At 37.0% G+C, this 16,945-nt stretch overlaps 4 protein-coding genes across 24 annotated transcripts; 3 read left to right on the forward strand and 1 right to left on the reverse strand.

The window, feature by feature from the left end:
- Positions 1-3,164: 3,164 nt before the first annotated feature.
- LOC132298674 (TMV resistance protein N-like) lies at positions 3,165-4,437 on the forward strand. The gene has a single exon (XM_059795065.1). The coding sequence runs from the start codon at positions 3,198-3,200 to the stop codon at positions 3,666-3,668; it is 471 nt and encodes a 156-aa protein (XP_059651048.1). The 5' UTR covers positions 3,165-3,197; the 3' UTR covers positions 3,669-4,437.
- On the forward strand, positions 4,155-5,009 carry LOC132301179 (disease resistance protein RUN1-like). The gene has a single exon (XM_059798455.1). The coding sequence runs from the start codon at positions 4,155-4,157 to the stop codon at positions 5,007-5,009; it is 855 nt and encodes a 284-aa protein (XP_059654438.1).
- Positions 5,010-5,455: 446 nt separating this feature from the next.
- LOC132299706 (uncharacterized) lies at positions 5,456-11,318 on the reverse strand. Of its 4 annotated transcripts, none has more exons than XR_009480166.1 (3): positions 10,815-11,316; positions 10,522-10,665; positions 5,456-5,805 (listed from the first exon to the last, which is right to left on the reverse strand). XR_009480166.1 is itself a non-coding variant. In XM_059796475.1 (3 exons), the coding sequence occupies exons 1-3, from the start codon at positions 11,040-11,042 to the stop codon at positions 5,773-5,775; spliced, it is 312 nt and encodes a 103-aa protein (XP_059652458.1). In that variant the 5' UTR covers positions 11,043-11,318; the 3' UTR covers positions 5,456-5,772. The 4 variants fall into 4 exon arrangements, 2 of the variants coding, with proteins under 2 accessions (XP_059652458.1, XP_059652459.1); XR_009480165.1 differs by having other exon boundaries at positions 5,456-5,828; XM_059796475.1 differs by having other exon boundaries at positions 10,522-10,572; positions 10,815-11,318.
- Positions 11,319-11,407: 89 nt separating this feature from the next.
- Positions 11,408-16,664, forward strand: LOC132299707 (disease resistance protein RPV1-like). Of its 18 annotated transcripts, XM_059796491.1 has the most exons (14): positions 11,411-11,610; positions 11,718-12,140; positions 12,429-13,539; positions 13,739-14,014; positions 14,105-14,776; positions 14,862-15,095; positions 15,175-15,309; positions 15,385-15,414; positions 15,491-15,647; positions 15,717-15,732; positions 15,804-15,936; positions 16,015-16,046; positions 16,124-16,258; positions 16,326-16,664. In XM_059796491.1, the coding sequence occupies exons 2-14, from the start codon at positions 11,932-11,934 to the stop codon at positions 16,483-16,485; spliced, it is 3,300 nt and encodes a 1,099-aa protein (XP_059652474.1). In that variant the 5' UTR covers positions 11,411-11,610; positions 11,718-11,931; the 3' UTR covers positions 16,486-16,664. The 18 variants fall into 18 exon arrangements, with proteins under 18 accessions (XP_059652475.1, XP_059652477.1, XP_059652461.1 ...); XM_059796478.1 differs by having other exon boundaries at positions 11,409-12,140; positions 16,129-16,258; XM_059796477.1 differs by having other exon boundaries at positions 11,410-12,140.
- The last annotated feature ends 281 nt before the right edge of the window (positions 16,665-16,945 follow it).

Raw genomic sequence — 16,945 nt, forward strand, 5'->3', positions numbered from 1 at the left:
GCACATTTTTGAACCATTTTGCCTAAATCATCATGCAATTCTCTAAAGGCATCTAGCAAGTAATTGTGTGCATCAACCAATTCATCATAAGTAGTTTCCAAATTAAATGAGTCATGATTGGAAATTACCTCATCGTCATCGGCCATGAGACAAAGATTAACCAATTCATTGAGTTCATCGTCACTTTCGGATCCATTTGAATCATCATCCTCCCATGTAGCTTGCATGGCCTTTCCTTTCTTTTTCCTTTCCTTTTCATTTTTATAGGCATAGCAATCGGATTTGAAATGCCCCGGTTTTCCACAATGGAAGCAAGTAGGTGCTTCTCTTTTTCCTTGCTCACTAGATGACCCATTTCTTTTGAAGTTGTTGCTCTTTTGGAACTTCTTCATTTGAAGGATTCTTCTCACGGTTTTGGTAATGAGAGCAACTTCTTCTTCTTCTTCATCATGAGGAGCCTTATCAATTGCAACTTCTTTGGTAGTAGCTTGTAGAGCTATATCCTTCTTTTGAGTTTCTTCATCTCTATCATTCATTTCTAGCTCGTAAGCCATTAGTGAACCAATGAGTTCGTCAATAGGAAGTGTGTTAAGATCTTTGGCTTCTTGGATGGCGGTCTTCTTTGCTTCCCAATTCTTTGGCAAAGATCTAAGGATTTTTCTTACATTGTCGGATGATGCATATTTTCTTCCAAGAGCTTTCAAAGGATTAACAATGTTAGTAAAACGAGAGTACATTTCACTAATAGTTTCTTTGTTATTCATGGTAAAAAGTTCATATTTATGGACAAGCATATTCATTTTGGATTCCTTAACATGACTAGTACCTATATAGGTAACTTCAAGTTTATCCCAAATTTCTTTAGCCGTTTCGCAATCTGAAATTCTATTGAATTCATCTTTGCTTAAGGCACAATAGAGATTTGTGATAGCCTTGACATTACATTGTATAAGCCTACGGTCATTGAGGGTCCATTCAATATCGGGTGTTGGAACATTTTCACCCTCTACTATCTTGGTTGGAACATGGTCTCCTTTTTCTACGGCTTTCCAAACATCTACATCTATGCCTCTTAAGAATGCTCTCATTTTGATTTTCCAATAGTTGTAGTCACTTCCATCAAACCAAGGGGGTCTATTATTAGATTGACCTTCTTGATGAAAATTTGTATTGGCCATGATCGTTCTCTAAGATGATTAATCTTTTTCTAGAGATTAGGCTCTGATACCAATTGTTAACCACTAAATGACTCTAGAGGGGGGGTGAATAGAGTCAATGGCCAATTTTTTGCAATTTATGAAACTTGTTTTACAACAACTATTATGCAATGATTAATTGATAAATTCAAGCAATATAAAGCACAAGTAAAAGAGATAGAGATAGGAAGATGCAAACAATGAACTCGGTGATTTAGCGAGGTTCGGAAACTCCTACTCCTCGGCTCAAGATCCCCCTTGAGACTTCCCAAATTCACTAGAGCTTCTCCTTAATGGTGGAGAGCAAACCTTCAAATTTGAAGCAAGACCTTGCTCCTTTTCCTTGCTAGGAGAACACCCTTCTCCTAGGCTTCTTTTGGGTCACACCAACCCTTACAAGATTGTAGCAAAGTTTGTAAATGAAATACAAGAATCTCTCTCAATAGATATACAAGTGCAAGCTCACAACTAGAGAATATCAGAATATTAATGAAGCTCAAGTTCTAGAATGAGAGAAATATCGTGATGGTTGAAAGTGAAAGCTCAGAGAAGAAATTAAATGACTTATTGAATGCTCTTGAATGCTCTCTTGAATGAAATATCCAGTGGTGTATCACTTCAGTAAAATGAGCCTTCTTTATATAGACAACCGAGGCTTAATATGTCTGTTAGAAGTAGTTGGAAGTCTTAAATGCAGAAAAGTGCCGTTGAAGATTCAAATAATCTAGAAGAGCCGGCTCTACAAAAAATTGGAGGAGGCTCCAATAAATGGGAGGCGGCTCCAATAACTGGGAGGCGGCTCCAATTCACAAAATGCATTCTACGACACACAATTTGGCTACTGGAGTGCAAAGAGCAGGCTCCTATATTTGGGAGGCGGCTCCAATCCTTGTGTAAGACTAAGAATGAAACACATTTTGTTCTGTGCACTTCCTATTATGAGAGCATGCATAAGTAAAGTTCATGGAAAGATTTTAGGCCTTCTAAAAACTGATTTTTAGAGAAAATATGCATGAACCTAAAAACTTGAGTTTCAGAAGATATTCAAATATGCTTTAACATTTAAATCTAAAGCTCTCACCATCCTATCTATCCTTTTCTCCATTCCCTGACCATGATCTCTTGAGCTTGATGAAAACTTGCTTTCTTCCTTGAAATTGTTTGATTGATCTTTGAAGTTTGAGTCTTTCTTTGATTTCTTGCAATCTTTGAGGCTTCATTGAGTTCATAGCTTGAGTACTTGAATGCTTGAAATAGCTCATCTAGCTCATCATATAGGATATGAACTATATATAACTCAATGAAAATATTAGTACATAAACATCATTAATGGTTTGTAATCATCAAAACCTTTAGATAAAAATCCTTAGGCCAACAGTAAGAATGAGTAGAATAAATAAAGAAAAAATTTACAAAGGTATTTGGGGCATACCCAAAGCCCAACAGGCAACAGCAAAGGCCTAAAGCCACCCGGGCCACAAGGGCATATAGTCCGTCCATACAGGAGAGAGCCCATGGAGGCTATAAAAAACAAAGAAAACAAAAGGATTTGTCCAAACACGCCCTTAAATTCAAAAAGTAACAAAGAAAAAGCGACCCCAAAGTTCTATAAAGCGTTCACACCAATAATTGTAAAGAGTGAATTTTGAACATATATTAATTGGTGTTAAATATCGGTTAAAACTGGACTTTTCTAGGTCAGTCTGGCCTGAATTCACGGCTTGGTTCGGTTGCAGGTTTTTCTTTGCTGGTCATTTTTCGAAAAGAAAATTAAGAGAAGGTGCGCGCAGCCGGAGTGGACTGGAGGCCCACAAAGTGCAGGAACTGAGTCTGCATCAGATTTGTCATACTTCAATTTTTTTTATAGGATTAGTTATTCCATCACATCAAAAATGTTTAATAAAAAAAGTCATTTTCTGATCTATAGAAGTTAAGGCTCTGTCCTGCTTCTCTCACGGACAAGCCTTTCCTTTCATGTGGTCTCCTGTTTGAGCTTTGAAAATGGCAGCTTCCTGGGTTTACGACGTGTTCCTGTCTTTCAGCGGTATTGATACCCGTAAGAAATTCACCGCCCATCTCTTGGCCGCGCTGAATCGGCATGGTTTTTACACATTTAGAGATGACACTAAACTCAAAAGAGGAGAAGAAATTGGTCCCGGATTGCTAAAAGCAATCGAGCAATCTAAGGTTTCTATTATAATATTCTCCGAAAACTACGCAGCCTCAAGATGGTGCCTTGATGAGCTTGTAAAGATCATGAATTGCAAGAGGACACTCAACCAGATTGTTATTCCTATCTTTTATGACGTGCAACCCTCCGAAGTTCGGTCACCGATGGGTTGTTATGCAAAAGCATTTGCCAATCACGAAAAGCAGTTCAAGGAATCGGTGAAGATTTGGAGGTCGACTCTAACTGAGGCTGCCAATTTATCTGGTCAGGTCCTACAAAGTGTGGCCAACGGGTACTTTTAACTCTCTTTTCTTCAAAAAAAAAAAATAAATAATAATAAAAAAAAATAATAAAATAAAATTGTAATCTAAAACATTACCAATTTGTTCACACATCTATTTTGATCTTTCATCTATCTCTACGTAAAAATTGCTTAGCTTCATTTTTTTGAATTTCATTTTTCTCTTACAACGGTTGAAATTTTTTATTTTTTATTTTTGGCCAGATGTGAGTCAACCTTTATTGAGATTGTTGTTGGAGTAGTCGCAAAGATATTAAATCCTACATGGTTAAGTGCTCCAGACTATCCGGTTGGAATAGAATATCGTGTTGGAAAACTGAATTCCTTTCTACATTTGGATTCAATTGATTCAAATAAAGATGTTAGGATTGTTACCATATGGGGAATTGGGGGTATAGGTAAGACAACAATTGCTAAAACTTTGTATAATCGCATACATAGGAAGTTTGAAAGTAGTAGCTTTCTTGCAAATGTTGGACGAACTTCGATGCAGCCCAACGGCCTTGTTGAATTACAAGAAAAGCTTCTTTGTGATATCCTCCTAACGGATGGAAATCAGAGAATAAGAAGCGAGGATTATGGAATTGAGGTGATAAAACGGCGAGCATGGTGTCGAAGGGTTCTTCTTGTTCTCGATGATGTGGATAACATCAACCAACTGAGGGCATTAGCCATAAATCGTGATTTCTTACGTCGTGGAAGTAGAATCATAATAACAACCAGAGATTTGTCTTCAGTTAGTTCGCTTGAAATGAATGAGGTATATATGCCTCAAGAGTTGAACAACGAGGAATCTCTTCAACTCTTCAGTTGGCATGCCTTTAGAAGTTACCGTCCTGTACAAGACTATGAGATCCTCTCTGAGAAAGTAGTAAGTTATGCTAAAGGGCTTCCTTTAGTTCTTGAAATTTTAGGTGCCTCTTTGTTGAACAGCACCATAGCTGAATGGAAAAGTGAATTGAAGAAGTTGAAAAAGATTCCTCATATGGATGTTCAAAGAAAACTTGCGTTGAGCATGAATTCACTTGATGATGAACAGAAGGGTTTATTCCTTGATATCGCATGCTTTTTTGTTGGAATGGACAAAGATTTTCCAATCAAACTACTAAAAGGTTGCGGTTTTTTCCCAGAATCTGGAATTGGGGTTCTATCTCGTCGTGGTCTTGTGAGCATTGATGTGCTTAACCGACTGAGGATGCATGATCTGATTCAAGACATGGCTAGAGAGATTGTCCGCCAAGAATGTCCTGAAGAACCGGGCGAGCGTAGTAGATTGTGGTATCACAAGGATGCTCTTGATGTACTGAGAAATAACACAGTAAGAGCCGAATGCATGAATTAATTACATATCTTGTGTTGCTCATTATAAAAATGTCATAGCACACTACACATCATGAAAGTCTCACAATCTGGGAGGAGAACCTATTTTTAACACCATGTTATATATATATATATATATATACACACACACACATTCTTATATCTACAACTTTTCTTATCATCAGGGGACGAAAACTATTCAAGGCTTAGTCCTAAACTTACCGGAATCAGAGGAGCTACAACTAAATCTGAAGGCATTTACAAAGATGGAGAGGTTGAGACTGCTGCATCTCAATTCTGTCAATTATCCAAGTGGAAGCTACAAATTACGTCTCTCTGGAAGACTTGTATGGCTATCTTGGAAAGGATTTCCTTTAGAATGTATACCATCTAGTTTAATTATGGATAGTCTGGTTGCAATTGACTTGACTTATAGCAAGCTCAAACAAGTTTGGAACGGAACAAAGGTACGCTTATACTACTGTTTTCATCTCCTTAAAACTTAAATAAAACAACATACATTGAAATTTATTGCTTTCTGATCCTACAGATTTTGTACAAATTAAAATACCTCAATCTAGGTCATTCCTATTTCTTGATCAAAATCCCAGACTTCGTGGGGTTCCCCAGTCTCGAGAAATTGTTGCTTAATGATTGTACAAAGCTGGTAGAGATTCACCAATCTATTGGATGTCTGAAAAATCTTCTTGTCTTGGATCTGAAGAATTGCCAGAATCTTGAGAAGATTCCCCTGAGCATTTTCATGTTGAAGTCTCTCCTTGATTTCAACCTGTCTGGCTGCTCCAAATTAGAGTGGCCTGCATTTTTTCAAGGATCATCACTTGAACCAAGTTTTTCGTCAGTACAGTTATCAAATTGCATCAAGGAATTACATATGGAAGACTGCAATATAACATATGTGCCCTGCGAAATTGGAAGTTTGGTGTCCTTGCAATTTTTGAATCTTAGCGGAAACAAGTTTTCTAATCTACCAACTACCATCGCTAGCCTTCCACTACTGAGGTACATTTTTGTAAACAAATGTCCTAGGCTTGAATCCGTTCCGGCACTTCCAGGAAATTTATTTGGATTGATTGCAAACTACTGCACATCATTGCAAAGTATATCAATGGAATCAAAAGCACCAGAAGCACAACGTATGAGTTTTTATGGTTGTCCCAAATTAGTCCACAACAATTTTGCATATAATTTTAGAAGAAATCTCCTCCGTTATCAGGTACACTGCTCTGTTTTCTCTTTTCCTACGTGTGTGTAGTACTTGAAAGAAACCAAGCCTTATTATTTTAAATGACAAATGTCTGACTTTTGATTACAAAAAATGAGCTAGCGTGCATTCTGATCGCATAGGCAAGGCTGTTTGGACTGATGGCTAATACTTATGCAAGCTGCAGGAACTACGAGAACAAGGTGAGTTGAATATTTTTCTTCCAGGGTGTGAGGTTCCAAGGTGGTGCAACTACCAGAGTGAGGTTCCGAGGTGGTGCAACAACCAGAGTCAGGGACACTGTTTACGTTTTCAGATACAGCATTCAGAGGGTAGGATAATACAAGGGTTTATTCTCTGTGTTGTTTTTTCTAGCTACGGCAGCCTCAATCAAGATTTTGCTATTTCCTATTACTTTAATAATAGAACCAAGATGTCTAGGTCACCATACCATGGACAAATAGTTGAATCCTATCCTGCAAGTTTTGAAGATCAGATGTGGCTCTCCTACATACCAAACTGGAGCCTTGGATCTAATTTGGAGGGTCACCATTATTGCTGCGGAGATGAAGTGGAGATTGAAATAACAATGAACCGTTGTTGGCGGGTGAACCAATGTGGGATTAGTCTGGTTTACAAGGGCGATGACAATGATCCCAACTCATATGATCATGAATTTCTTGATGGGATTCTTATATTTCCCATTCAAAAGCTACCTTGTCAAGAAAGTAGGAATCGCAGGTATTGCTTTATGTAGTTTTATGCAAATTAATATAAAAAATAACATCTGCATCCAATTCATCTCTCCAAACACTATATATGGATTAATAACATGATCTAATAATAGATTAAGAAGTTTTGTTTTCATAATTTTCTAGCTATTCTTTTTCTATAAATAATTTTCAAGACTCAGTGTAGTGACCTGAATAATGTTACTAAAATTAGATTGTTGTGATGAATCCTACAAATAGTCAGCCGATTGTGAGAAGGAAAGGAAAGTTTCTTCTATTCAAATGAAAATGGTAGCGGAGATTGTGGTATATTCCATAAGATAAAACTAATGGTTCCACAGTTATGAAGCACAACCACTTTAATTAAATAACTGAATATTAATTAGCTTTAGATTTATGTCAATTAAACATTTCCAATAATGAATTATTAGTTACGAAGCGAAAGCTATGATGAACCTTCACAAAGAAATAATAAAAACAACTTTAAATTCATAGAGTTGAATTTTCAAATACTATCGATCAATGTATATTTGCTAAATGTATGTATAAAAAAGGAGAAATCAAAGGTTGCAGCCTAGTGGTACTTCCTTGCCTCCAAAATTAGAACGTTAAGGGTTCAAATCCCGTAAGGGCAAATTGGATGTGTGAGTTTTTCTTGCCAATTAAAATTGAATTATCTCTAAAAATTATGAAAAAATAGGAGAAGAAAACTAGTAGATACAAATAAATAAATAAAACGAGTCAAAATCCTAAACAATAGAATTTGGCCAAAAGATTACAACACTCTTTTCCTTATAAACCAGCTGTGGGCCACAAGCAAATCTTGCGTGTTTTGATCGCTAGGCCATTTCGGATCTAGGATGAACCTTCGCAAGTCAAAACGGACTCTTAAAATTGTACCCAAAAAAAAAAAAAAAAAAAGTAAAAGAAAGGGGTTACCTAACTACATACAATAAAATTTTCAAGTAACAGAGACTTGTAGAAAGTTGTTTTGCCTGTCAAAAATCATTTTGTGGCATTTCGCAAATGTTTATGGGTTCACATGAGTCACTCTTTCAACGCAGCACTTTGTGTAACAGATACATATTTCAACAGTATCCAAATCTGCCCTTTATAGAAACTAGATGAAACACATCGTTTTAGAATATATGCTACTTGTTTTATTGGGTAGAACTAATAAATGAAGAGAAACTTACCGAACATTATTTTTGAACTGAACAATTTGATGATACAAGTTTCCTTTACAAAGGGTATTTAGTTACCGAATGGTTGAAAATCCTTTATGATTGAGTTCAAGTAGACAAAAATATAAGAAATTATGAAGAGATATGCACATGATACTTTTGTATTAATAGCTGAATAAGCATATAAATTGCACAATAACTAAACATGCAAATAAATTAGTGTACAGAGAGACAGACAAAATAGCATCTGTAGATAACCCAGAAGTTACACAAATTTTCACAATTATTTCAAACAGTATGGTGCAGAAATATAGGATCTCAAGAACAAATACTCCGAGAACTTCAATAAAGAAACAATGGAGTTAGTGTACAGACATATTTTAATCTAACCCTTCTGCAACAAAATATTGAACTAATTAATCCATATCTTCAATTTGTTTTATGTACTAAAATTCTACAACACTAATCAGGGGAAAATATGTAGAGCCCCATTCTATATTTTAGTTCAATAACATAGATTATGATCTTCTTTCTAAAGATGAAATGAGGAAGGGTGAAAATTCTAGTCAAGGGATAATTTCCAGTTCTCATAATCATTATATTTAGACATACTCTGGATTTCCAATACCGAAGATATGTGCTACTTTTTTTCAGTTCTAAAACACACCTCTAAATTTTTCTTCTTTTATTCTCCTCATTTTCGTTATAGATCTCTTCATCTCCCCATCTTTCTGCATAATTCATCCTTTCTCCTTATAAAATTTTCATTACCGAGTTTGTTACACATCTAAGTCTCTATCCAGCCAAAATATTTAGCATATGATGTAAAATAAAAAATCCCCAAGATCTAACTCTTTCTAAAGATCTTCGAATTACTTCAGACTGTAGTTTAGGCTTCATCTAATAACTTCCCCAGATTTCATTTGCCTTAGCTTGCCATGCCTTCTCTGATCTCTACTGAATATAATATGTGGTTATAGGTTACAACATACAAGCACAATGCTGCAATAAACTAGGAATGCAACCTATAGCATTCGGCAACCAGAGCATGCCGATCCGTAGCAATCCTAAAGAGACTGGGAAAGATGCATAAATGTATCCGTAATATGAATTGCCAACACACTTTGTCAAACACACGTAACACCACCTTTTAACCTTTAGATCCCTCAAGTTACAAAGTAGAGATTTCAGTTCCATCCCACATATACATTCCTAATTATTGTTTCTAATTCTCTTAGAATTTTATGGAATTTGAATTCCATTCATCGTAAAATACTTCAGTCAAACATAATAATCTCCTATTTTAATATATTTGATAATAGAAAAGACCCCATCAACTATTCAAAGTAGATATTTGAGAAAACTTCATAACCACTCGAGAGAGGCAACATCCAACTTCTTATAGTGATAACTAAAGTGGCATACAAATGAGTTCAGAAAAGGCAAGAAATTATTAAAATATGGTGCACCTAAATTATTTTAAAGCATGTCACTTACCTATAAACAATTACCTATTAAATATAACCAGCCTAGTGAAGCAACTTTCTGAATTGGTTTTCTGTAGTGAAACAATTACCTATAAATTCCTCCCCCACCTCTCTCTCTCTCTCTCTGCCCTTCTCTGAAGAGATCATGAGTCTACGACTTGGGTCATGCACCAAACACCATATAAAATAATGTGTAAAAAGAAGATAACACTGTCCACTTCCTATGCGTTGTTTCATGGATATGGAAAATGCAATCAGGATGAATCCTTCCCAGCTAAAGGAATGATAAAAAGTTTCAAAGGTCTCCAAGGTCTCAGACAGGGGGATCCCCTACCCCCTTTCCTATTTCTTAAAGCCATGGAGGTCTTCAATGTTCACAACTTTACCTCCTTTAACCCTTTCAAGTTCCATTGGAGGTGTAAGAAACTGGGAATCACCCACCTTTCCTTTGCTGATGACTTGCTTCTTTTCTCCCATGGAGATATTCAATCTGTTTCCACTCTCAAACAAGCACTTGACTTGCTTTCCAATCTATCAGGTCTTTCCATTAATAAAGCAAAAAGTTCAGTATTTGTCTCTAACACCGACTCCCAAACTTAATCTTCCATTATCTCCCTCGTTGGAATTGAGAAGGGCTCCCCTACCAATCAGACATTTGGGTGTTCCCCTGGCCTCACAGCTACTGCTTGAATGGTTCTTGTTAACAAAATCACCGCAAGAATACAACATTGGACTATCAGGCGGTTATACTATACAGGCAGACTTCAGTTAATCAAATCTATCCTATGCAGGGCATCCATTTCTAAGTTCCTATGTCTACTAAAATTGAATAATCCACAAGGCATATGGTCAAAATGGGTGCACACATACCTTATCAAAAACAAGAAATTATGGTCAGTAAAAATACCTCAAAGATGCACTTGGAGTTGGAGAAAGCTGCCCCAGCTGAGACACAATGCTGCCAAGTTGATTAGATTTAGAGTTGTCAATGGAAGGAAAATTATTTGCCACCCTTGACCAGTATGCAGTGGTCAGTCATGGTATTTTCCCTCTGCAATTACCACACTCACGCTCTTATTTAAAGGAACATTTTGGACTCTCAATGTATCAATTCTTAGCATATTATATGGTTAAGAGTATAAAAGATACGTAACAAGTGAGTCCACAATTTTTTTTAAAAAAAATTGCTGAATTGGGTACCTTTTGGATGGCGAATTTGAAAGCAAGTGAATGATGCTCAACAACAACATGGATGCCAAACAAGTCATTGAGAAGCTTTGCAACAAATGGGCCATGAAGGGGCTTGTCTAGGGTGTCCCCGGATTCTCTCCAAATGGAAATTCCTCCATTCCACCCATCACTGGAAATAACTAGAAGATCATTCCCAACACTGTTTCGAAGCTCACCATCAGAGCAACCATCCACCATATTCGGGAAGAACAGAAATCCAGACTCTTCAAAGGAGCGACATCCAAGTAATCGATCGGTGTCAAAGCAAGGCTCCTCCTCTGCAATATAAACGATCCATCTGCTCGTCCAGAATTGCACATGAATGGGATCTCCCACCAGAATCCACCATTTCTATTAAGCCCTAACTGCCATTGGAAATTCAAGTTGTGACCGATAATCTTAATTTGGGATGGGGCTTTTGGGCCTGGTAAGCTCTTTTGGGGTTTTGTTTGGGTTGGGTCTTTTGTCTTTAGTCCAATCTTAGATAACATGTATTGTAGTTAATGGAATAACTAGTGGGACAATTTATTATGATAAATTAATAAACTTAAACTCTACAATATTTCAACAATGGTAGGTTTTAAGTCAATTTTTTCTTTTTTAACAGATAAGCTCTAAGAGAAGGTGCGTGCAAGATGTGGTGGAGTGGGCGACGCCACACGCAGCTACTTCGATTCTTCCTCATGTTTATCATTCTTCAAATTTTTTATAGGATTAGTTACTCCGATTAAACAAAAAGGTCATTTTCTGATCAATATAAGTCAAGGTTATGCCCTTCTCCTCTCACGCACAAACCCTTTCTTTCATTTGATCTCCTGTTTAAGCTTTGAAAATGGCAGCTTCCTGTATTTACGATGTGTTCTTGTCTTTCAGCGGTGTTGATACTCGCAAGAATTTTACGGCCCACCTCTTGGCCGCTTTGGAGCGCCATGATTTATACACTTTCAGAGATGACACTAAACTCACCAGAGGAGAAGAAATTGGTCCCGAATTGCTCAAAGCAATCGAGCAATCTAAGGTTTCCGTTATCATATTCTCCAAAAGCTACGCGTCCTCAAGATGGTGCCTTGATGAGCTTGTAAAGATCATGAATTGCAAGAGGAGATTTGGTCAGATTGTTATTCCCATCTTCTATGACATCCAACCCTCCGACGTTCGCTCACAAAGGGGTTGTTATGAAGAAGCATTTGCAAGTCACGAAAAGCGGTTCGACATGAAAATGGTGAAGAATTGGAGGTCGGCTCTTAAAGAAGCTGCCAATTTGTCCGGTTACGACCTGCAAAATATGGCCAACGGGTACTTAATTTGATTTCTTTTCTTCAAAGCAACCAATTTCACTTACATTTGCATTTGGGATCACCGAAATTGAATTTCGAATTAGAAGGAATATAATTATAATTTGAAAGAAATTTAGTTCAAATCCAAGAAGTCAATTTGGTGTTCCCGGCTATAACTTCATTATTTTATTCTATCACCTCTTTGTATGTAAAAATGGCTTAGTTTCAATTTTTTATTTTATTTTTTATTTCTTATTTTTTTTTTCTGTCCCTCCTAAATGATTGAAAAAAATATCAACTGCGGCAGGTGCGAGTCAACGTTTATTGAGACTGCTGTTCGAGAAGTCGCAGATAAACTAAATCTGACGTGTTTAAGTGTTGCGGACTACCCAGTTGGTATACAACCTCGTGTTCAAAAACTGAGTGAGTTTCTAAAGTTGGGATCAAATAGTGATAATGTTAGGATTGTTGCCATATGGGGGATTGGTGGATCAGGAAAGACTACAATTGCTAAAGCTATGTATAATCGCATATATCGCATTCGTGAATTTGAAAGCAGTAGCTTTCTTGCAAATGTTGGACCAACTTCCATGCAACCTAACGGCTTTGTTGAATTACAAGAAAAGCTTCTTTGTGATCTCCGATTGGATGGAAATCAGAGAATAAGAAGCCAGGATCATGGAATTGAGGTGATAAAACGGCGAGCATGGTGTCGAAAGGTTCTTCTTGTTCTCGATGATGTGGATAACATCCGGCAATTGAGGGCATTAGCCATAAATCGTGATTTGTTACGTTCTGGAAGCATAATCATAGTAACAACTAGAAATTTGTCTTCGGTAAGTTCGCTTCAAGTGGATGAGGTGTATAAGCCTAAGGAGTTAAATAGGGAGGAATCCCTTCAACTCTTCAGTTGGCATGCCTTTAGAAGAGGCCAGCCTGTAGAAGACTATGAGATCCTCTCTGAGGAAGTTGTGAGTTATGCTAAGGGGCTTCCTTTAGTTCTTGAAATTTTAGGTTCCTTTTTGTCGGACAAAACTGTACGTGAATGGAGAAGTGAATTGAAGAAGTTGAAAAAGATCCCAAATAATGATGTTCAAGGAAAACTTAGGCTGAGTTTCGATTCACTTGATAATGAACAAAGGGGTTTATTCCTAGATATTGCATGTTTTTTTGTTGGAATGGACCAAGACTTGTCAATCAAAATACTAGGAGGCTGCGGTTTCTTCCCAGAATCTGGAATTGGGGTTCTATATCGTCGTTGTCTTGTGAGCATTGATCGGCATAACCGGCTGATGATGCATGATCTGATTCAAGACATGGCTAAAGAAATCGTCCGCCAAGAATCCCTCGAAGAACCTGGTGAACGTAGTAGGTTATGGTATCATGAAGATGTTCTCGATGTACTGAAAAATAATACAGTAAGAGCCTAATACCTGAATTAATTACATATCTTGTCAATGTGGGAGGTCTTGTTCACTGTAAAAATGCCATAGCACACGGCACATCATGAAAGTCACACAATCTGGGATATGAACCTATTTTCAACACAATGTTACACACACGCATACACACAGACTCGCATATATTCTTATATCTGCAGCTTTTTATTACCATCAGGGGACGAAAGCAATTCAAGGTTTAGTCCTGAACTTGCCTGAATCAGAAAAGGTAAAACTAAAAGCAAAGGCATTTACGAAGATGGAGAGGCTGAGACTGCTTCATCTCAATAATGTCCATCTAAGAGGAAGCTACAAACATCTCTCTGGAAGACTTGTATGGCTATCCTGGAAAGGATTTTCTTCAAATTATATACCATCAAACTTAATTATGGATAATCTAGTTGCCATTGACTTGAGCTATAGCAAGCTGAAACAAGTATGGAGAGGAACGAAGGTACGATGATACTACTGTTTTCGTCTCCTTCAAACTTAATTAATAGAATGACATGCATAGAAATTTATTGTCTCTTTCTGTTCCTGACAGGTTTTGTACAGATTGAAATACCTCAATCTCGGCCATTCCTATTTCTTGATCAATACTCCAGACTTCACAGGGTTCGCCAGTCTTGAGAAATTGTTACTTAATGATTGTACAGAGCTGGTAGAGGTTCACCAATCTATTGAACATCTGAAAAATCTTCTTGTCTTGAATTTGAAGAATTGCCATAATCTTCAGAAGATTCCTCTGTGCATTTTCACGTTGAATTCTCTCCTTGATTTCAGTCTGTCCGGCTGCTCCAAATTAGAGTGGCCAACATTTTTTCAAGGATCCCCACTTGAATCAAGCTTTTCGTCGTTACAGTTATCAAGTAGCATCAGGGAATTGAATATGGAAAACTGCAATATAACATATGTGCCCAGCGAAATTGGTAGTTTGGTGTCCTTGGAATTTTTGAATCTTAGCCAAAACAATTTTTCTATCCTACCAGCTACCATAAGTAGCCTTCAGCTTCTCAAGGCCCTCTCTGTAAGTCAATGTACTCGGCTTGAATCGATTCCTGAGCTTCCAGTAAATTTATTGACATTGCATGCAAACTACTGCACATCATTGCAAAGCATAAAAATAGAATCAAAATCAGCAGAAACATCATTGAGGAGATTGTACCATTTTCCCGACAGTTCTGTATATAAATTTAGTAGAAATCTCCGTTATCAGGTATGCTCTGTCTCTGTCTCTGTCTCTGTCTCTCTATATATATGTAGTACTAGAAACCAAGCCTCAGCTCGTGGGTTTAATGTAGGGACTGCGAGAAGAAGGAGCATTGAATATTTTTCTTTACGGGCTTCCTAGGTGGTGCAACTACCAGAGTGAGGGAGACGTTTTAAGTTTTCAGGTGCCTCTGCTTCTGGGTGGAACAATTTTCTTGAAACAGGGGGACGACAAGGATCCTGACTTATGTGATGCCTCAGATCATTCAATCACAATTGCCTCAAATATTCCTCCACTTAATGAAAATGTGTCTCGGAATTGGGAGGTACGTTTTTTTTCTTCTCGAAAGTAGTCTAGTCTTATGGTACTTCCTCATCTTATAAGGTGGATTTGTTTTGAAGCAGAGTAGTGAAGCGGAAGGTAGTCTGGTTTACAAGGGGAACCACAAGGATCCTGACTTATGCGATGCCTCAGATCACTCAATCAGTATTGCCTCATATATTCTTCCATTTAATGAAAATGTGTCTCGGAAACGGAAGGTACATTTTTTTGTTGACACGAGTCTAGTCTTGTGATACTTCATCACCTTATAAGGCTTTTTTTCCCCCTTTCAGAGTAATGAAAATGTGTCTTGGAATTGGAAGGTACGTTTTTTTTCTCGACTGTAGTCTAGTCTTATGGTACTTCCTCATCTTATAAGATGGATTTGTTTTGAAACAGAGTAGTGAAGCGGAAGGTAGTTTGGCGTACAAGGGGAACAACAAGGATCCTGACTTATGTGATGCCTCAGATCACTCAATCACAATTGGCTCATATAGTCCTCCATTTTATGAAAATATGTCTCGGAAACGGAAGGTACATTTTTTTCTTGACATGAGTCTAGTCTTGTGATACTTCATCACCTTATAAGTTTTTTTTTTTTCCCCTTTCAGAGTAATGAAAATGTGTCTGGGAATTGGAAGGTATGTTTTTTTTCTCGACTGTAGTCTAGTCTTATGGTACTTCCTCATCTTATAAGAGGGATTTGAAACAGAGTAGTGAAGCGGAAGGTAGTCTGGTGTACAAGGGGAACGACAAGGATCCTGACTTATGTGATGCCTCAAATCACTCAATCACTATTGGCTCATATATTCCTCCGTTTTATGAAAATGTGTCCCGGAAACGGAAGATACATTTTTTTCTTGACACGAGTCTAGTCTTTTGATACTTCATCACCTTATAGGTTTTTTTTTTTTCCCCCTTTCAGAGTAATGAAAATGTGTCTTGGAATTGGAAGGTACGTGTTTTTTTCTCGACTGTAGTCTAGTCTTATGGTACTTCCTCATCTTATAAGATGGATTTGTTTTGCAACAGAGTAGTGAAGCGGAAGATAGTCTGGTGTGCAAGGGGAAAGGCAAGGATCCTGACTTACGTGATGCCTCAGATCACTCAATCACTATTGCCTCATATGTTCCCCCATTTAATGAAAATGTGTCTCGGAAAAGGAAGGTACATTTTTTTCTTGACACTAATCTTGTGATACTTCCTCACCTTATAAGGTTTTTTTTCCTTTCAGAGTAATGAAGCAGAAGGTAGTCTGGTTTACAAGGGGAATGACAAGGATTCTGACTCATTTGATGCTACAGATCAGTCAATCACCATTGCCTCGTATATTCCTCCACTTAGCGAAAACTTGTCTCAACAGAAGGTATATTTTTTTCTTGAGAGTAATCTAGTCTAATACTAATAGTACTTCCTCACCTTCTATATGGTGGAAGTTCACAAAAGTGTTTTAATAGTTATAATAAAGAAAGATAGATTGGTAGATTGAAGGATTTCAAATTAATGTATGCAATTTTTTAATTATTTAACAAGTATAGTATAAATTTGGATTGAGAAATTTGTATTTAAGTTTTTTTTAAAAAAAATGTATGGATTGATTCAAGAGAAATTATATGTGAGAATTTCAAATAATAAGTGTATTAATATATGTACAAAGAAATGTCAGTTAATTGGAGAGAAACTAAGAGAAATTTTTTAACAGAATAATCTGATGATCAATTTTCTGAAAATGGTTTTTTGACGTTACTTGAAGAGGGATTCAAATGGTTGTTGGTTTCTTTGCTTGTCTCGTCCATGGCCATCCTAGTTGCTCTATCGGCATCACTTTTCTAAACTATACGATATGAAAAATAA

Source organism: Cornus florida, unplaced genomic scaffold, assembly GCF_030987335.1.
Source record: "Cornus florida cultivar Cherokee Brave unplaced genomic scaffold, ASM3098733v1 CherokeeBrave_3.0.0_Hap2_Chr03, whole genome shotgun sequence".
Lineage (NCBI taxonomy): Eukaryota > Viridiplantae > Streptophyta > Magnoliopsida > Cornales > Cornaceae > Cornus > Cornus florida.